A 22,305-nucleotide genomic window follows, 5' to 3' on the forward strand; every position below is an offset into this window, starting at 1 on the left:
GGGAGCGGAGGGGAGGGGAGGGGTCAGCCATGGAAGATGGGATGGGAGGGGGGGGTGAGATGGCAGTAAATCCAGTCTGTCTTTGTCCTGAAAACTATTCATATTCTCCTCTAGGTCATCAGATATATCAACACATTTCAGCTTCAGTCCCTGAGCAGATCTCATGTATCGTGCTGCTGTCAGCCTTCATGTCATATATACATTAAGAAAGCTCCATAAAGGGGCATTGTTTGGGTCCCAACAGTGTTTCCATGTGACAGTGTACGTCTCAGGATCATTCCACAGGAGAGGACGGAACCATGACACGGATTCATTTTAGGTTCAGTATCCTGGGTTGACCCCCCCCCCCCCTCACACACACACACACATAGACCGTTACTCAACCAACAACCAAATGTACATCTTCTATTTACGCACGGTCCCCTCTCTCGGTCCTCGCTCTGTTGTTTCACTTCTAAAATTGATGACAATTGGAAACAGTTGGAGCATTCAGCACCTTGTAGTCTATAGGTCCATCTGCTCCACTTTCATTGCATTCTTCCACATCCTAGCCTTGATCAAAGCCCTCCTCCAGACTCGGCCCGTGTCCTCCTCTTCCTCCTCCTCTCCCCTCCCCTCCCCTCCTCTCCCTTGTATGTGATCTCAGCCTTCCCATCTGAAGCGGCTTCACTTTAGGATCCAGCATCTCTCCGCCGTTCTCTTCGCCCAGCCCGACAGAAGAACATGCTGCTTCTGCTGCACAACCTGGTACGAGTCCATGTTTGCAACTTTGTTTTCCTTCTCAGGCCGAGGCTGCAGAAGGAGCACCGATACCCCTGACTCCATAGGAGCCCGCAGCAGAGCTTTGCTGACTTTGAACTGCAACCCCGCTGCGTGTCTCATCTGTGCGCCGCTGCTCTGTGCACGTTTAGCGCTGGATTGATTCATTGAAACAGGATTACATTTCAAAGATGTTAACTTTTCTTGGACAACTCTTATTTCTTTCGATCGCTTAGTATTTGCAGGACGATTGTGAATTTGTCCGTGTGGTTTATGGTGAACTATGTGTGTGAGTTCTGAAGGCGACTGGAATGCGGGTGGTCCCTTTACACTTTACAACTCACACATGACCTGGATGAAACCTACTTTACACGTGTAACCATGCCAACTGTGCGTTTTGTTTATCATAACTTAACTGCCACACTTAACTGTCCACATTATTCTAATGTGCAGGACATCTGGAGGATATGGACATAATTATTTTAATCACGTGTCAAATGTTGTTTCGCTTGATTTTTCATATCAGCAGATGAAATATTTTCCACATAAACATTGTGACATCAAGACCATAAGTGTCCTTGCTAATTATTTTGTAAATGTATAGAAACCGATGTCCTAATGCTTGAATGATTGAGATGATTAGGGTGCTGAGGCTTTGTGTTTACTACACATGCTTTAAACTGTCATGATCAATACCTCTCATGTTGGACAGTTGATTTGCCCACCTGTCAGTTATGTTGCCGGATTACAATTTCAGACCTGTTGTTGTTTCAGCTTGTGTGGAGCCTGTGTGTCCTGTGTAGGACAGTGTGTGTGGGATTTGTCTATGACCGACCTAAACGATCAGGAGAGGAAGGAGCTTCACACAGGACAGACGGTGAGTGTACTTTGCACCTCAGACCTGTTGCTTTTACTCCGAACCATCATTCATTTGCGATAAAGTATTAGAGCCAGAAGCGTTACAATACTGTAAAGACGAAAACATGTTTGAGGTGGCTAAGCTGTGGCCTGGTTTTCTGACTTCCTGTTCAGTGGCTGACATTGACCTCTGACCTCCTTGTTCATAGTCGCAAGAACGCAAGAAATCGTGTGCTATGCATCCATCTGCTGTGAAATAAATGAGAACAGAGCAAATGGCTTTTAATTGTTTAGCATGAGGGAAGAAATCACACACATAGTCAGTATTCGTTTGATTTTGAGCTCTAGATAGTTTAAAGCTATGCTGCACTGACGACACCAGTGTGAGCTCTGCTGTCAGCTTGTGCGTTCAGTCCCTCAACATCCGCTAGACAGCAACCACCCAGCTGTCTCCTCCAAACACAAGCTACATGCAACACTGTAGAGGAGAACTTTCCATACCAGCAACTGCAGCTCCCCTGGAATTTCTCAAGCTTGATTTATTTGCTGGATAATTTTCTGTATGAAGCATCTGCCAGTGCATACTGAATGAGCAAGCAATGAGCGTGTGGCAATGATACAACAGATCACTGTGACTCTGCAGGGTTGCGATTGGTCGGCCCGTGTGTGTTTTTGGAGGAGAAAAAGTGCATTAGTGCTGCTGGACCTTGAGTCAATATTAAAAGAGCTTTGGAACTCATTTTCTGCCCCATGTTTACTAACTTTGCTGGCACCAAATGGTTAGATTTCTGCTTAAACATGTAGACTGTCGCAGGTTGTCCTGAATGATGTCCTCATAATGTAGCTGTATGTTGTTGTACCTCCTCTTCACATGGGTACTTTATAATCACTGGCATTTGTTTGACTGTCCTTCAGATAACACTTCTTCTTTTCCTTTCGGCTGCTCCCTTCAGGGGTCGCCACAGCAAGTCATCCGTCTCCATCCCCCCTATCCTCTGCATCTTCTTCTCTTACACCAACTAACCTCATATCCTCCTTCACTACATCCATATATCTCCTCTTTGGTCTTCCTCTGGGCCTCCTGCCTGGCAGTTCCCACCTTAGCATCCTTTTCCTAATAAATTCACTATCCCTCCTCTGTACAGGTCCAAACCATCTCAGTCTGGCCTCTCTGACTTTAGCTCCAAAACATCTAACATGTGCCGTAGCTCTTACGTACTCATTCCTGATCTTATCCATCCTTGTCACTCCCAAAGAGAACCTCAACATTTTAATTTCTGCTAACTCTGCCTCCTGATACGCTGATATGCTGATACTCTTTTGTCACACATCTATCCTACAGATAACACAAACGATTTAATATCAGATTTCTGTCAAACTTAACGTTAGCTTTAGGGTTAGGACCTTCACTATTGATCTGTCATCACATCGGTCAAAGGTCAAGGAATCTCTACAATGTGAGAGCGTAGCATGAGATTGTTTTTTGAATGGAAATATGGGTTGTTTAGCCTTTTGTAAACTCAATGTTCCTCATGCTTTCAGCTTTGATTAGGTTTTCAGAGAGAATGTGAATGTTTACAACTTCATGACTCCTTGTACTCCTTGACTCTCTTGACTGACCTGGTAGGGACAGATGACACACATTGCTCCGATAGTTATCCCTTAGTCCAGTGGTACTGGAACCTCAGCACAGTCCACAGCACAGCTCAAACTGTCCTGTTTGTGGTCTTTCATGTGTAGCACTCTGTGGCTCTGTGAAGACAGGTGGTTTAGGCAGATGGCCCAGACTCCAGGAACCAAGTGGGGCAGTTGCAATATATGCAGGTGGTGCAGATGAAGGAGAACTAGGAGATAACCCAGGAGGTCGCAGCTTGGGCCCAACATTGCCAGGTAACAGGTTTGGATAACAGCAGGATTGTAGAGAGCCCAGTGTGCGCTGACCACAAACCAGCTGCTGCTAGTGCCGGAACATGAACAGAGGGAGGCAATAGGTCAGTCCAGTCAGTCAGCTGGGAGGCAGGCAGCGAGTCAGTCAACCTGGAGGTGGGCGCTGACTGCGTTGACTCAGAGTCAGGCAGCAAGTCAGTCATGTCGGTTGGCAACAGGAAGAGGACCAGTCGACTGAGAGGCAACTGGAGCAGAGGCCAGCTGCAGGGCGACTGGAGCAGAGGCTGGCTGCTGTGTGGTTTTGCTACTTTCCAAATGATTCTTGCTAACTTAGACCAGGCCACTTGGGACTGATGGTGGTGGGTTCCAGGAGGTATTTGATGGGGGGCCCCTCTGTGGTGCATGCAGGTCTGGGGGTTGTGGTATTGGTCACCTGCCCCCCTGTTGCAGACCCCCCCTTGGGGGAGTTGGGTCCGCTGTGATCCTGCTTGAGCCCTGTGTGCTCTCTTTGATGTTGGGGGCTGGCTGCCAGGGTCAGGGGGTTCATGCCTGGCTGATGAGGCTTGCTGTGCGCTTGCCCTGAGCGGTGCTTTACCTCGTGTCTCTATGTGTGAGAGACAAACTGAAATGCTGTTTGTCTCCTTCCCAGCTCGCTCTGTGTCTCAGTATGTGGCCACCTCTGGCTCCTGTCAGAACAGATGTTTTGAGCTGGCGGAGATGGAGCCACCAAGCTGTCGCTGTGATAACCTGTGTAAGACCTACAACAGCTGCTGCTTTGACTTTGACCAGCTGTGCCTCAGGACAGGTATGAGACGCTCCTGTCTCCTTTCTTCTTCTCTTTAACTTCCTGTTTGTCTTTCCTGTCCCTCTTTTGGAATTACATCTTAAATAACTCCATTTAGCTGAGGAAGAACAAGAAGCAAGACACTTATTTACAATATCATGAAAGCATGTCTTGGTGTGTTAGGTTTGATTTCACATCAGTATTTTTACAAAGAGGATTCTGCTCATGTTATTGTCACATATTTAGATTTCATAATCAGTTATTACTCAATTCTCATAATAATTCGCATATTTTCTGACCCTAACTGAATTGAGTCTATATGCAATTTCCAAATATGTATGTGGATGTTTATCATTCATAGAGCACATCACCAAAAGGAGGAAGGATTGTATAATGCAAACATTTCCCCTCAGCCATAAAAGCTTAGAATGGGCCTTTTTTGATTTTTGTTTGTCCCGAAAGAGGCGTTACTACAATATGTCCTCATTTGCATGTTGGGTTAGCGGCTAACGGCTAGCGGTTAGCCAATCATAAAACTCAGTATTTGGTTGTGTTAGTGATCAATACATATGCTATCTAAGCCCACTCAGTTGATGTTCAGTTTAGTCACACATTATTCTGGAGCAATGCATCTTCAAACCTCTGTGCTCTCTCACAGACACACACATCACATCACACTCCCCCATGCCCAGTGCAGCAGGCACTAAGACAGAAAGACAGACCTCCTCTGTTAGTGCAAGCATTATAAAGGGACTATGAAGTATGTGGCAGCTCATTCACATGCCTTCATTGTCATTTCCCTGGTAAAGCCCAGATTCATCGCTGTTACACCGTTGCAATTTATGTGTAAAGCTTAATAATTGTACACTCTACTGTGTAACTGCTGAGTCGCTGAGTATTTACTGGAGTCATGGGGTTTCATTCCAGTTGCCTTGATTGCTGCCATGTTTTTCACACTCCTTCCGTCTGGTCTTCTCTTAATTGCTCCCACTTATAATGTGAGGAGGAGATGTGACAGAGAAACTGAGCAAACATGTTCTGCCCTACAGTCATTTAACCTTCAAGTAACTGATGACTATTTTATGTTATTCTAGAAAAAGTGAGCCTTTTTCTTTTATGATCATTTGAATGGCATTGATTTGTTATTGTGCTTATTGAATGCTTACTAATCAGTTGATATCATTATAATGATTCTTTATTAAAGGCCTTTATTGTAGGTTTGTATTATAAACAGATTTGAGGCCATTTTCTTGGTATTCACTCTTCTCTCTCTCCTCTTCATTCTTTCAGTCCTTAAGTCTTGCCTGCCACTTCCAGTGTTGGTGGTCTGTTTTTGTTTTTCCTCTCCAGCTAGGTGGTCTGTGGTGGCTCACTGCTGACGGGCCTGAAATGCCTGAATGCCTGAAAACTGTTTCATTTAATTCCCTTCTCATGAATCAGGAGAACAGTGATCATCTATTGGAAAAGTGCTGTGCATGTCAACATAGCAGGATAGCATCGCTGTATGTTTAATGTGTTCTGTAAAGCAGAGCTTTGTTCTTGGCTCACACAGAAGGGGGGTATGAGTGCAGTAAGGATCGCTGCGGGGAGACTCGACATGAGCAGCATGCCTGCCATTGCACTGATGACTGTCTGTCCAGAGGAGACTGCTGTACCAACTATAAGACACTGTGTAAAGGTTTGTAATGTCTTTTAAACTACTGGAGAAATGATAATCATCTGTTGTACATGGTGATTTGATAACTGAACCTTTGGAGAGTTACTTCAATGCTATCCATGTCCTAAAGGTTAAAATGTGTTGCATACTGCTGTGTCCTCTCTGTTCAAGGTGAGGCTCATTCTGTCTCTTTTTCTCACAGGAGAAACTTCATGGCTACAGGATGAGTGTGAAGAGATTAAGGCCACTGAATGTCCTGCAGGGTACATCAACATCAAATTAATACCAGAGAACAAAGCTGCAGTTGTTCATCCATGTCTTTCTTCCTGAACATTACATTTATGTAGAATATGTTCAGTTTCCTCTGCATGCTACATGCTGCAGTGCCTCTGAAGTATGAGTTGATATTGTGTCCTGGTTTCTCTGCCTTCTGAGTTAGATTTCTCTCCTTTCTGTGTGATCACAGGTTCATGCGTCCACCGCTCATCATGCTGTCGGTAGATGGATTTCGAGCTTCTTATGTGAAGAGAGGAAACATGGTCATACCCAACATTGAGAAACTCAGTACGGCTTTGGTTTAGCTGTTAAAGGCCTGAAAATGTGTCTTAGATTTTTTCCCCCTGGTGGTTTATTACATGGAGTCTTGAAGAAGCAGAAAGAAAAGATAGTGCTGCACCATGAGTTGAAACCTTGACTCAAGGTGTTGGTTGTTGTTTGTTCTCCCTCACAGGAACATGTGGGACCCATGCTCCATACATGAGGCCTGTCTATCCCTCTAAAACCTTCCCTAACCTCTACTCGCTGGCTACGGTTTGTCATCAGTGCACATGGTCCAAACACTAACCACATGGTGGCGCTGTAATAAATGGTTCTACATTTTGGCCAATAACTTTTGAACCATAAGCTATGGAATCAAAAGTCCTTCTTTCCTTAATACTGTGGATTGATTGTGGACTTTTGTTTAATATTCATCATTTGGCTACAATTGGCTGCCAAATGTGTGTAAACAAAAGTGAAAGTAGTCATGATAACTATGAACAATACTATTTAACTCATTTGGTTGTATTGTGCAGTAAAGACTTGAAATGATTCATCAGTTGCCCTGATTGCAGGGTTATAATAGCCATAGTTACATTCCACATGTTCACCACACCCCAGCGGGTTTGTCAGATTGTTGCATGTGCCAATTGCCGTTTCTGGCTCTCTTTATGATTGTGTTTTTGTAACAAATAAGCTAAGAATGATTAGTTTGACTCTGTCAGGGTCTCTACCCAGAGTCTCATGGTATTGTCGGCAACTCCATGTATGACCCAGTGTTTGATGCCACCTTCACCCTGAGAGGCCGAGAGAAACTGAATCACCGCTGGTGGGGAGGGCAACCTGTAAGTATGAGCTCCTCTCCTGTCATTCTCAGTGTTCAGAGTCCGTCTGTAGCTGAGCTGATGTGTAACTGTGTTAGGAGTAAGCTAATGTGACTCTTTCTCTTTGCTGGATGACTGCTGATGATGGATAACATTTGTAGAGCAGAGGATTCTGTCAGGAATATAAGAAAACAAATTTAAACTGATAAGTGTATTTGAAGTGATTAAATCTTCGTCTTACTGTTTGTGTCTCTCACAGATCTGGATCACAGCAGCCAGACAGGGAGTGAAAGCTGCTACCTTCTTTTGGCCTGTGTAAGTCTGCACACACACACACACACACACACACACACGCACACACACACACACACACACATACAAACACATACAAACACACACACACATATACACACACACACACTTACCTTGTGTTGATGCCATTTCTTCTTATTTTGAGATTTGTTATTATACTATATAGTATATTGATAGTATAAGTATAAGTATATATTATATACTTTACATACTAGTTCCCAAACTTTTTCTTTTGCGCTCCCCTTATTTGGATCAGAAGTTTTTCGCGCCCCCCCCCATACGTGTTGTGCTTGGGGGGCTTTTCACATGATGAAAAGCACGACGGCTGTTTCTGCATCATTTACATGCTATTGTATCCACCAGTCAGACTTTGCAAACATATAGAATATCTTAATGTCAGATGGAAACAAAAGACTTTATACCCATGATTCAGTGTTGCACAAAAACCTACCATAAAATGTTACCGCTCCAGAATTTGAAGAAATGGCAATAAATTAACTTGAAACAATTCAACCAGAAGAGCTACTGTGGTCTCTCTTAAAGGAATCAGTTCTGCTCATGTCCCTGCTGTTTGCTCAGGCCATATGGAGCTGCCATCGCATCAAACATATAGCCTTCAGAGCACAACATTTATCAACACAGAGACGGCTTTGATGGAGGAGGAGGGACATCACAGCAGAGGGATGGCGATGGGCTGTTTTTACTGCAATTTGTGCAAATGGGCATGTTTACACTAGGCAGAATTCCTCTGTGGACTGGGGTCGCAGATGTGCCATGACAAGGTGCTCCAAAGTGTTGTTTCCACTACTTTTCTTGCACTTGGCCCTGAAACGATTGCGAGAGAGAGAGAGAGAGAGAGAGAGAGAGAGAGAGAGAGAGAGGGGGAAAGTGGAAAGAGAAAGAGAAAGAGGCAAACAACAAATAGAAGTGTGTGCAATGTCTATGTCACGATGGATATGAAAGGATTTGTTAGAGACAGCCTTTTTATAAGATATATTACACAATGCATCATTATAGTACCACCATGAGGAAAAGTGTCATAATGAGAACCAGCTGACCCCCCAACACACACACACACACACACACACACACCCTACCCCCTGCATACACAACCACTGAGGATGTATGAAAAGAGAAAGTGGGAGGGGGAAAAAGTGGAGTTGAATTTGTGACCACAAAGGGTGCAGATAGTAAGAACAGAGGAAGTGGGGAGGGTGAGAGAGAAGCATTCTGTCAAGTGCTAAAGCTGTGTAACCAAATCCACTGTTGGACTGGATCCAGTACTGGCTCATACATCCCAGTCAGGGCCTGGACCGTGAGCTTGATGGTTGGCAGCTGTGGGCTGTATGGCAGCTGGGAGCCTGGTTGGTGGCCTCATCACTACACAGGCAGCCTTTGACTTCACAAACTTCAAACAGAGAGATGGCTTTACATTTTTTCTACCCCTACCTTGCAAATGAATGGGCCTCTTCAAGTGTTTAAGGAACAATTTGGCAGTTTCAAACATGGGCAGCAGAGTAGAGTCTTCCCCCATCACTCTCTTCCCACATCTCTTCTTCACATCGCTTTTGTTTGTGCACACTGATCATTTTCTATTGGAATGTATAACATATGTATTGCATTTACTTTTATTTACCACTGTGATGGAATGGATCACCTAGATCAGAGGTCTTCAACAGGGGGTCCGCGGAGGTACTGCAGGGGTCGCGAAATTTGTGGTTGATTAGGCCAGAGGTCTTCAACAGCGGTTTTAGAGAATTTAATTTATTTTAGAATTTTAAATTTTTTTAACCAATTTCCACCCCCACAAATTTAAATGTCTTTAAATACATATTGACATGAATCCAACATATTGCAGTGAACGGATAAATGGAGGCAGAAGATGGGATCTTTCAGTCAGGAATGCACACATTGAGGACACACAGGAGCTCTCTCAGGCTGGGCACCGGTTCACTCGCAGCACAAGACCGCATGTTACAGGCTGAAGGCTTGAGTGACGTGCGGTCAGGGGAGGCAGGTGTCATCATGAAATGAAAATAGTTGTCCACTAATCTGTGATAGAAATGTCATTATTTTATGATTCCAATCATTACAACCATTTTCATAGTCAATATCGCTGAATTTTTGTAATTTCCTGTTCAAATACGGGGAAGGACGCGAAAAGAGGCAGCGACGGGTTGAGCCTACACTCGAATTACGCAATCCCTCACAAACTGGCCAAAACCGGACCGCTAGGGGGTTCAATCTGGCCCGCAGGATGAATTTTGAAAGTGAAAAAATGCATAAAAGACACAAACTAGAAATTTGGGATTATGTCGTTATGATGTCGGGGTCCGACTTGTTACTAGTCTTGCTGATCTGACAAAATGCTGCAGTGAAAACGCAGGAGGGGAGGCAGCCAGTACCTCTGCTTCACTGAGGGTGTGTGTGTGCGTGTGTGTGTGAGCACACAGGCTTGTTCTGCCATTGTTCTTCTTCAGGTGTTACAGACAAATGGCATTGTGGGTAGCTAAAAAAGTCAAGTAAAGAAAGTCAATTGCACCTCATCACGACTTTCATCCCTAGCAGTAATCTCTATTGCGACAGAGAGACTTTTAAAACTAAAAGAAGATAAAGAGGACTTTTACACCAAAGTCATAGAGATGTTTGTCCAGAAGGATAGGTGAATGGACTTCATTTACAAGTAAAGGTAAGACATGCATACACTAACTGCTGTACAGTCCACGACAAAAATGAAAGACCAGCCCCTTTTTTAATTATAAATAACAAAATTATATTAAACAAGATAAGAAAAAAATGTAAAGAATAAAACTACATTTGTCTTTTTGCTGTGGACTGTATATACTTTCATTTGTATTGAATGAGTATGAATTGTGGAATTGTGATGGCAAATGAAGAACACACAGAGGGTGCAGCAGAGCAAATGCGCTCTCTGAGCCGCTATACATTTTTGTCCTTCTTTGGCCAAATATGTACCTATGTGTGTGTATAGAATGCTGATACGGGATATGAAACATAACCAGTAGTCAATGTGCAAGCAGCCTGTTGAATGGTGTGAATTTATGCTACTCTGTTGAATTCATATATTTGTAAATCTGACTTTGAAAGAGTCAGGGCCTCCTCAGCCACAAACCTCAGCGCACGTCACCGGCTTGAATAGCTTAGAATTGAATGCACAATAACAGGGAAGCTATGTTTATACATGGCACTAGGCCCAGTTTGCTATACAACACAATTTTATACAATATATATAGTAGGGGGTCCCTGCTCCATCTCTCCATCAGTTTGGGGGTCCTTGGGCTGAAAAACGTTGAAGACCCCTGATCTAGATGAAGTGTCACCCTTGAAATCCCTGTAAAGAGATAAAAAGCCTGGAGCACCACCTATGGTTATTTACGTGTCATTACATATGATACCTGTCATGTAAGAGGTGTTGTGTGTGTTTGCAGTGCCATCCCCATGGAGAGGCGGATACTGACAATGCTGCAGTGGCTTCACCTGCCTGAAGCGGAGAGGTGAACAGCAACAGCAACAGTTGATCTCTCTCAGTACTGTAACTGTTGCACAGTAATTTCCCCGGGGATAATAAACTTTTATCTTATCTTACCTTATCTTATCTTATCTTATCGTATCTTATTATTGCATTAACATTGTACAAGCACTAATACTGCTACTATTGATTCTATTATTACAATTATTATTGGATACAGCAATTTCTCCTCTTGTTTTTCTAACCTGAACCATCACTACAACTATTGCAAATGTGTCTCCAATTCATTTGTGTCCTTTTCAGGCCCTATGTGTATGCAATGCACTCAGAACAACCAGACTCATATGGACACAGAATGGGGCCCATGAGCGTGGAGGTGGGTATTGTGCCTCTATATGCTTACATGCATGTGCGGCTGTGCAGGAGAACACATGGTGAAATACATTAACCAGACCCAAAACACACTACAAGGACACAAAGTATGTGTATTTGCTCTTAAAAACTGCTGACAAACTGCTACACACATAAGAATGCTTCATCTGAAATGCATGTCAGAGGGGTGGAGGGTGATGCAAGTCAACTGTGTGTGTGCCTGTGTATGTGTGTGAAAGGTGGTAAAGTAAGTCTGTAACTGTGTCTGCGAAGAGACATTTGAAACTCAAAGTGTGAGTCCTTCTTATTGAGAGTTACAATTATTTAGAGAACAATGAGACAAACACCCAGAAATCCTGTTAGCAACCCTTACCTCTCCTAAAGTGAAGGTTTGTGCAATCCATCTTATATAAGCATTTACATTGATATTGCATACTTATTAAGACAAAGACACACACACACACACACACACACACACACACACCCCACCACCACCCCTCCCCCTCTCTCTGAAGCCACCTCAGATTGTATGGGTTAGATCAGTGGAAGCATACAGAGCCTTACTAGGCGCTTTCATGATCATTACAACACAACATGAGAAACCTTGCTGTCACTTGACCTGGACTCTTTTTCTGTATTCCAGTTGAATAATCCTTTGAGGATGATTGACAGAGTGATTGGCCACCTGATGGATGGCCTGAAGCAGATGAAACTGCACCGCTGTGTCAACATCATCATGGTGGGGGACCACGGTACTGGCTACACTCTGACACAAACAGATCCTGATATCAATTCATTAAAAACACTTCCTTCATAACTGATGTGGCTGAAAAAATGTAAAAAATCGAAATGAAGTAAAAAATACTCAACTCAACTCAAGTAGCTTAAAGTTGGACTGATATGAGCTGGAGTTAGAAGGTATTATGTTTGTGACTACCTGAGAAGCGTCCAGCTCTACAAGACCAGCCGGGAAAAATGAAGGCCACAACATGCTTCATCCAACGCAGGTACATTTGTTTGTACTTCTTCTGAATGCTCATCCAGGAAGGTGGAGGTGTCGTAGAGTGCAAGGGCTTGTCCTGTCTTTGACTTTGTTCATTTCTCTCCACAGAGAGTGGGCAGAATGTTGGAGAGAGAGAAATGTAGCCCTACCTTTCTTACCTCACCAAAAGTAGTTAGTTGCAGAATGGCAAAGTCAGAGTCTTTGTCAGCCTCTGAAGCATTTTTGTTTGTAAAGTGTACTCTAGAAACACAGTAGGTACTGAAGTGAGTGTTAGCCCTGTGTTAGCCACTCAACCCTTGTGTGTTCTCAGGTATGGAAGAGGCCCACTGTGACCAGACCGAATACCTCAGCAACTACCTGAACAATGTTGATGACATCATACTAACCCCTGGGTCATTAGGCAGGATACGTTCCAGATACCCCAACAATCCCAAATGTGAGAGGAGAAAAGCTCATCATGTTCAGGTTTTGTGAAGCTGGCTAACTGTCTTTATTGAAGGGACAAACCTATTGTCCCTTCATGTACGCATGTACTGGCGTGTACTGACTCATCTCACACTGGCCTACAGGTTGGAGACATTGTCCTTTCACTCATATAACATTGGTTACCTAATAATCAGGGTGCACTTGAGACTATCTCTCTGCCAGACATATTCATATGTACGAGGAACACCACAAGACACCCTGTAGGGAGAAAGTGCAGTCTGCCATGTGCCTGTGTTTACCCTGTGTTTTCCATATTTTGTCTGCTGCTCCCTGCTTGTCACTCTGTGTGTGTTGGCGTGCGTCTCCCCTTTGTTCCTGTTCGCTCTCCTTTGCCAGTTCCACTACACCAGTTCCCTCCTCCACACCTGTTCCCTATTTTCTCCAATGAGTCCACAGTATATTACCAGCCTGTTCTCCTTTGTTCCCTTCCAGATTGTCCCTGATGTTATCCCTGTTTATTCCTGATGTGAGTTTTTTCAGTTGTTGTTTGTAGTTGTTGTAGTTTCATGTGTTTGTTTTCTGGTGCCCTTGGACATGGACCAAACCTAGCAATTTGATCTCCTTATGTGTTGCCAGTCTTGTGTAGTATCTGCTTGTTGACCTGATTACCTGAACTCCAATCTACTCGTAGAAGTATACCTGTGTGGTACCCAACTCCTCCAACCAGGGCACAACCTATGTGAATTTGAGAGAATCATTGAAGCTAAACTGCAGCTACAGCAGGTGTTTAGAGAAGCTTCAGGTGCACACACACCAGAAATGTATCTCACCACAAGGTCCAGAGACTAAAGGGTAAGTGGCAACTGACCATGCCAATCGAGGAAGGATGGAATTAAGTAATCATGGTCAGCATGCCAGTGTCTTAAAGAGTTATCAGGCACTGTGGCAGAGGGAATCATTCCTTGTACATATGAACATGTTCAGTGGAGAGATAGTCTTAATACTATGTAGGGTGAAGGGTATAAAGAAGAAGTCAGATAAAAAGGAGAAAACGGTTGAATTGTAAGTTGGATAGATAGTCCAACATTTCTGTAGTAATTATCTTACCATTATTTTGTCAACCACCAGAAGGATGCAGAGAGGAATCAGAATATGTATTGACTAGAGTGAATACCTTTTTTTTCTCCCCCTCCCCCTCCCATCAATTAATTTTGATATTGAGTCCAACATTGTGTGTTAAGATGAAGTAGGTAGCTGACGGACACATTTTGTTTCCTCTTTCTAGATGATTCCAAGGCTGTCGTTGCAAATTTAACAGTAAGTATGCAAGAAATTATATCCTCTTGTCGGCTTGCCCGGCTTTTGTCCTGGTTGTTCCCTACTTTAGTCCTGATTCACTCCTGGTTGTTTCCTGTCTCTGTGCTCCTCTAGTTCCTGTCAAGAGTCTATTTCTCTCATTCTTTCTCATCAATATAATCAACTTCAATGTGTGCAAAGCACACAGGCATCAAATGATGAATGCCCACATCAAGTCATGAAATCAGGACATCTAGTAGCAAAACACAGACTAAAAATGTGTTTGTTTATTTGATTGGCTTGTTATTCTACCTCTGTGTTCTTTGTTTGATGGTTAGCTTTTCATTATTTGGTTTGGTTGTTTGATGGTTAGCTTTTTATTATTTCACGGAGCATGAGCATTCAATATTTATTATATATACAAGATATATTTTATATTTGTGACCTAAGATCTTTTGCAAACGAAAAACATGAAAAGGTGAAAATATCTATAGGGCTGACTTTTTTTCCCCCAGTGTAAAAAAGTGGACCAGCACTTCAAGCCGTACCTGAAGCAGCATCTACCGAAGAGATTGCACTATGCCAACAACAGACGTATCGAGGACATTCACCTGCTTGTGGAGAGAAAGTGGCATGTTGCCAGGTACAGTGTCAAAACATTAAGTCATGTAAATGTACACAACTGAAACACATTTAGAGGCTGAAACAGACAAGAGTAAAGTGATACTTTCCAACACATAGGTATGTACAGTATGTACACCATGTGCTCTTCCCCTTCTGAGGGAATGACCATTACCTGAATACACCTACGTTTTTGCTTTAATGTCCTCTGTAAGGAAGTACAGTAGTTAGGGAAACATTTGCTGTTCTTTAAAAGAACAGACAACCTGTCAGAGATAAGAGCAATCAGAAATGTAATTTCTATCTAACTATGATGTCTCAATTAGCTGTGTAGTTAGATTAACTATGTAGACAGCTGGAAGCAAGGTAGCTCACTGGGTATTGAGGAAGACTACTACTACTATTACTCAATCCAGTTGCTGCTGGCAATGTGGTGAATCAAAATAGACAGGTTAAGTGTTACTTGTTAATATTCTATTTTTCTCATTATTGGAGAGCCTTGAATGATGGATTGTTGAATACCCAACACAGCTGAAACTTCTGACATTCACACTGTTATTGCAGGAAGGTTCCTGAAGGGAAGCGGCATTGCGGATTCGCTGGCGATCATGGATATGACAATAGAATCAACAGCATGCAGGTAATCTCTTTAGCCATTACATGATTCAAATTGTGATACCGCTGATTTGACCATTGTCTGTATAGATCACGATCAATCTACTAGGGATAATATCACAAGTGGTAAAAATGGTAACATGTGTTATAGACAATAATGTATTTCAAGCTAAAAACAAAATGTGCTGACAAATAAACTCATGTATCAACTTCAATTTTCAGACTATTTTCTTGGGATACGGACCAACATTTAAATTCAAGACTAAAGTCCCAGCCTTTGAGAACATTGAGCTTTATAATGTCATGTGTGGTAAGACATAACGTTTTATATGTGCATTTACAACATAGAGTATGTTACTATGTGTTTGATTCTAATTCTAGTATTGTGTATTGTAGTGTAGTGGTAATTCAAATGTATCAGTAATTAATTCATGTTCACTTCTCTCTTAATGCTAGACCTGCTGGGTCTGAAACCAGCAGCCAATAACGGAACCCATGGCAGTCTGAACCACCTCCTGAGAAGCCCCCCTTACAGACCCACCATGCCTGAGGAGGTTTCCAGGCCAACGCCCCTTGGCCCTGTTATGGCAGGAACAGATGACCTGGGCTGCACCTGTGAGGACAAGGTCAGTCATAATGACTCAGTGGCCCATCTAGATCAACTTAAACAAATACAGAAAAGCTTTTAGCAATTGTCAGTCTCTAAGTGACATGCAAATGAACAAGATAAGGGTAAAGTCTAAAGCTTGTCAACCAGTTAGTATTATTATTAATTATCCCTTATTTGTCTTCTTTTTAACTCAGGTGACTGTAAAGTTTATTTTTCATTTTGTTGGCACTTAGTTACCTGAAGTTGAGTTTCCTTCGGCCAGCAAGAGTATATTTCATAGTTATTACGTCAAATAGTTTAATTTCCTGTAACTCAAAGCCTAAATGACCTACCTCAAAGATCTTCTGAGATCTCCACTGCCTGCTGTACTGGAACCCTGCCACTGGGGTTTACCTCAGGTCAGCGGTGAAGAATCCACCTCAAACTGTCATCATTGCCCTCATCACTCGCTAGCAGGAATCATCCTTGCTGGGAGCTGGGACCCATTTAGAGCACTAATGTAATTGTCAATGTAAAGCTGTCTTTTCTCTTACAACACCAACGTTGAGCAGGAGTGAAACGAGCTCCGCCGATGTGAGATGTACATTGTGGTTAAACTTTGTGTTTCTCCTGTAAACTGTATGTGATGAACTGTCTGATGTTTTGCCTCCTGAACTCCCTTACATCCCAAAATAACCAAATATGATGCCTTTTTGCTTTCTGTGGCAGAGCTGGAGTTAATTCATCTTCATTGCGTTCTATTTTTATGTAAAACAACTTAAAATCTTATTAAATGTTATTCTTTCTTCATCAAATCTGATAACCTCACTGTAGAGATGTTTCAGTCTAGTTCTGGAAATGCATGTCATGATTTGCTTGTATTGGAAATGAATTAAACCCAGCCTCAGTGTTTCACTTTAACCATGCTGTATGTGTGATCACAATGTCGATCTCTGGCAAGAGATTGTTTCAATCTCCAATCTTTTTGCAGTTGCGTGTAAAAAGTAGGGGCCAGAGAGGTTTGAAAGTGACCCTTGTACGAGGCTATAACCTGGAGTCACTCTGGCTCTGTCTCTTACAGAACAAAATGGAGGAGCTAAACAAGCGACTGAGGCAAGCGTTTGATGGTTAGTCTTTTGAGATAGTATTAAAAAGATAGATTAAAAAACATCGACCAGATAAAGGAGCTAGTAATTAAGACTAAATGCAACACCACTGCATGACACACCAATAGAATTGAAAGAACAGTGTTATCATGATTGACAAATGATGATGCAAATTAGTTTGGTCTTCTTTTTTTTTACACATACAGTAACAAACACTTTACAAATATGAAGTTTGAGAAAGACCATGTATTGTCTTAATCGCAAAATAATTGTTAAAAAGTTTAAAAGTGCATGATGTGAAGGTACTTATTGTAATAGATTATAGCAGTTGTGCATACTGAATGTGCCCTGTTACATACAGCAGCTATATCTTATCTCTCAGACAGCAGGAACCTGCCGTATGGTCGACCTGCTGTTCTCTTTCGTACCAAATACTCCATCCTCCACAACAGTGACTACATCAGTGGCTACAGTGAAGCTCTCTCCATGCCCCTCTGGACATCATACACCATCAGCAGACAGGTAAATCCTTTTTTTAACCAGAAGCGTTTCTTCCATTCTCCCATCATACATTTCAATGTCAATTTGCTGATTATTTCCAATAAATAATATGGAAATTGTGACACATCAGACTGACGATTAGATTGATTAACTGCCATGTGTGGTATGTCTGAAGTATGTTTTTTTGTTTTACATATATGAGAATTTCATCTGGATGTTAAGTCTTGATAATAGGTTAAGATAAAATCACACTAATGGGTACAAAACCAAGTACTTTTAGCCATGTCATAACATGATCATTTTCTTATCTCAATATAATTATCTCCTTATCTCTGGAAAATAATCTGAAAACAATAGGACGTTGCATGTCATCTATTGGCTTCCAAAACATGAATACAAAAATCCTTAAATAACATTACAATAATAATATTTGATAATAATAATAATAATAAAAATAATAATAATGATAATTATTATTATTATTATTATTATATAACTTGGTAAGTGTATTATAATTCAACTGGTTCTGTTACAGTCTCTATATGATTGAAGCCCAACAAATGTTAACATGAGTGAATTCATATTAATAACCAGTGGAAAACGGCCTGATTTGTAGTCATTTTATATAAATCCCTCCTACCATGTGTGTTACAAACATGCATTATTAATAAATACAAATGACTTTACAACTATTCCATTACCAGAATGAACATGACTGAAAGTGATTGCCATACATATGCTATATATAAAATAAATTACATGTGCTCGGAAAAAAAAGTTGTTCACCATTCTATGACCTTTTTTGTATATTTGTGGTTAGGCAGAAGTGTCCCCTCTACCTGAGTCCTTGGCTAACTGTGTGAGACCAGATGTTCGAGTCTCTCCAGCGTTCAGCCAGTCATGTACCAATTACAGAGCGGACAGACAGATCACATATGCCTTCCTGTACCCCCCACGTAAGAGAACAGACATCTCTGCTTCAGGAATATGTTCTGCTTGTCATATACAGTATATGCTGCTCACACTCTTCGGGTTCTCTTGGTGGTCCTCAGCATCATCTGTTATTGTCAGCATGTGTAATATAAAGAAAGAAAGAAACACAGTTTTATTGAGCCCCTGAAGGAAATTCTTTTCTTCACTGAGTTGCAAACACAGTCTGTATACGGCAATGGAGGAGAGATGCCGAGTGAGGGGGGCCGCATTGGTTCACTTTGCATTAATCATGAATTATTTGCCTTATGAAGCATTTCATATTGAGGTCTTAGATGTGCTCGAAATCAATTTCAATCAATTTTTCTTTATGTTAACAGAATTATCCTCCAGCATGGATGCAAAACATGATGCCTTCCTCATCACTAACACTGTCCCCATGTATCCTGCATTCAAGAGTAAGTCAGTCAGTCATTCAACACTTTTTCTATTGGAGAGACTTTTCTGTTTCTGTCTTTGTCTTTTTGTTTTTGAAGTCTACCGCATCTCAGGGCTCAATGTTTCAAATCTGAACTAAAAACTTTTCTGCTTGCCTCGACCTTACACTGAATTCATTTAGCTTTTTACAGAGACTATTAATTGCTGCTTTTTTTTGCACTATTCAACAACTATTTGTCTCTCTTTTGCCTGTCATATTCGGTATTAATCATTATTAATATTAATATTATTATTAATTGTAATTTAATGATTTTAATTATATTGTAAGTTATTGTAATGAGTTGCTCTTGTGCCCAAATGTACTATACAATTAAATCTGCCTTGTCTCCCCCCTCATTTCTGTCTCTCCTCAGGGATATGGGGTTACTTTCAAAGAGCACTGGTGAAGAAATATGCCACTGAGCGAAATAGTGTGAACGCACTCGTTGGACCCATATTCGATTATGACTGTGACGGAATCAGGGACTCAGCTGAAAAGATGAAACTGTAAGGACATGATACTCAAACTTCAGTTTCACAACAGATACACATTTGTTACCTGAAACGTATTTGTCGATTTGCTTATGTTGTTGTTCTGTGTCAAGATTAAGGCATTTGACAAGTTACACCAGCTTATATGAAACCAATAAGGGAACCATTAAAACTATGATGGGCCATCAATAGGTGCAGATATTTACCTGCATCTCGTAGATTAAAATCTACTGTATATATGGATAGATGCCATATTTATGGCATTTGTGCATATGAACCAATAACAAATAAGCAAAAGCCATCGGTTGATATAGATCCAGAAGATGACAATGTCCACACACATTTATATTAATGATATGATTATTAAATCAAATTCCACAGGGAGAGATGCTGTTAAGGGCAGGACTGTTGTTAACCAACTCAGTTGATTAATCAGCTTATTTAAAGTTTTGATCTTATCATGCACACGTTTTAGTGCCTGTGCCTATTCCTCAAGCTTCCTCTCACTGTCACACACACACACACACACACACACACACACACACACACACACACACACACACACACACACACACACACACACACACACACACACACACACACACACACACACACACACACACACACACACACACAGTTTTTCATTGGATTTTAGGTTGTACATTTCTTAAAAGAATGTAGGTAATTGTACATTGGGGCACTACATACTGCAAGGAAAGCTTAATGAAACTTGAATAGAATTATTGCAGCATTTATTTTGTGTAGTGCTGGGTTGATCTTTTTACACATGAATTAACCTCATTGCATTTTAGAAAATGTATTTAACTTTTAAATATTAATAAAATTCAAATTCAACAAATGAATTAGTTGCAATAAACCACTGACATTGTAGGTTCCTGGAGATGTAATGGTCTTGTCATCTTCTCTTGTATATATGTTGTATTTATGTGAAATTAACTTGTGAAAGCATGGCAAAGCAGAAAGTTGACGGTATTTCTAGTAATGTTTGTTGCAGCTGAATCTTGTGAGACTGCCATCTATAAAAGCTGATAATATGTTGTATATATGATATTTCTGACTTCATTGTAGGTATGTAAGCGCTTCTATTCCAATTCCAACCCACTACTTTGTAGTCCTGACCAGCTGCTTAGACTTCACACAGTCTGCTGACTCCTGCGATGGTCCACTCAGCAGCACAGCCTTCATAATGCCACACAGGCCTGACAACGACGAGACCTGTAATGTAAGGAAGAGGCCTCTAAAATCCAATTCAATCCTGTGTTATGCACGTTAATACTCTTTTTTGAGCAATAGTCATAGAAGCCAGGGTTAACTACAACTTCTTAAACATGTCTAGTCAAGTCAAATGTATTTCTGTAGGGTGCAGCCTAATATCCCTGTCAATGTCTCAAAGGGCTTTACTGTCCACTAACATAGCCACGGAAGCCTTTTATACAGTTGTTTGCATGGTAAATAGTGATTTGAATATAGTGTATTGGTACTTATCTACTCCTTTTTTATGTAGGGGGTAATGAATGCAACAAACAAAACATCACGTTAAGCTAACCTAACCCTTAGCCTAACTCTAACCAGCTAAATAAGGAAATAATGGTTCATTCTTGTTGGCCTCCCTGCAGAGTTCAGAGGAGGAGTCTCACTGGGTGGAGGACTTAATGAAGATGCACACAGCTCGGGTCAGAGATGTGGAGCTTCTGACAGGCCTGGATTTGTATCGTAGAACCCCCCGGAGTCATGCTGAGATCCTCTCCCTCAAGACATACATGCACACCTATGAGAGTGAGATATGATCTTGCAAACTCTGAAACATCTTTGTGACCGTGGTGGCTGTATGTGGTACAAGAGATATGAAGATCTCTTTCATGCTGACCTATTGTCTACTCTATTGGATACCCTCATACCCATGTAGCTACTGTGAGCATCCATGTTGTTCCTTTAATTTCAGGTCATTTGTTTCATCTATGTATAAACTGTTACACCACTGAGCATATAGCTGTTCCTTTATCGACAATCACATATTGAACATTAGTCCTTACATGTGCCAGACTGTCATAGGTCACGGGTCAAAGAGTTCAAACCTGCATTTTTCAGTTTTTGGTTCCATTGTTTGTCTCCAGGACGATCCCTGGAGACAAACAACTGGACTATTTAAATGTTAACTTGCAGTCCAAGGCTGCTGAGCTGCTGGCACTAGAATCAGAAATGAGGACAAGGCACATCTGATTCAGAGCTGAGCCTCAGTCAAATCTAATAACATGATATATGGTATAGTACTGCAATGTTTGTGCCTGTGTACAGTATGTGCTGAAGAATTGATTGGTGTTATTGTATGTTTTGTGATGTTGTTGATGACTATTAATAGACTGATTTTGTAATGTTTGACCTAAATGAATAAATAGTATGCTTGGTCTTTTTCACTAGTGGATGTGGAAGCAGATTGGATCAGCTACTTTGAATTGGCTAAGGTTTAAATGACCTTAGCAAAAGACCATACGTTTTTCCAACACACAGGTAAAGGCTAAAGTAACAACAAAGACGTGAGGTGCCAGTTTAAATGGTAAGTTTTGTGAATGTAAAAGCACCAAACTGGAGATGGGAGGTAAGTCAGGGGCAAAAGACAAAACTACGGTGAACTGTGAGAGTCAGCACAAGTTACACAAGTGACTTTCAAAACAAGCTGGTAACACACATTTTATACCTTGAAATGGCTTGATGTCTGATATTTTAGAACACTTTTAACTTTAACTGTAC

The 22,305-nt window shown here is 41.5% G+C and overlaps 1 protein-coding gene across 1 annotated transcript; it reads left to right on the forward strand.

Annotated features, from left to right (window-relative positions):
- The first annotated feature begins 366 nt into the window (after positions 1-366).
- enpp2 (ectonucleotide pyrophosphatase/phosphodiesterase 2) lies at positions 367-21,971 on the forward strand. Its single transcript, XM_076148405.1, has 25 exons — positions 367-747; positions 1,534-1,636; positions 4,154-4,309; positions 5,841-5,966; positions 6,148-6,208; positions 6,412-6,509; positions 6,676-6,755; positions 7,208-7,327; positions 7,566-7,621; positions 11,068-11,133; positions 11,412-11,484; positions 12,124-12,232; positions 12,794-12,919; positions 14,195-14,226; positions 14,721-14,848; positions 15,391-15,466; positions 15,664-15,751; positions 15,898-16,067; positions 17,022-17,157; positions 17,519-17,658; positions 18,458-18,593; positions 18,948-19,025; positions 19,419-19,551; positions 20,626-20,779; positions 21,174-21,971. Exons 1-25 carry the CDS (start codon positions 724-726, stop codon positions 21,342-21,344), a joined length of 2,640 nt encoding a protein of 879 aa, XP_076004520.1. The 5' UTR covers positions 367-723; the 3' UTR covers positions 21,345-21,971.
- Positions 21,972-22,305: the final 334 nt, after the last annotated feature.

Source organism: Genypterus blacodes, unplaced genomic scaffold, assembly GCF_046128005.1.
Source record: "Genypterus blacodes isolate CSIRO-AG114 ecotype Tasmania unplaced genomic scaffold, CSIRO-AGI_Gbla_v1 ptg000040l_1, whole genome shotgun sequence".
Lineage (NCBI taxonomy): Eukaryota > Metazoa > Chordata > Actinopteri > Ophidiiformes > Ophidiidae > Genypterus > Genypterus blacodes.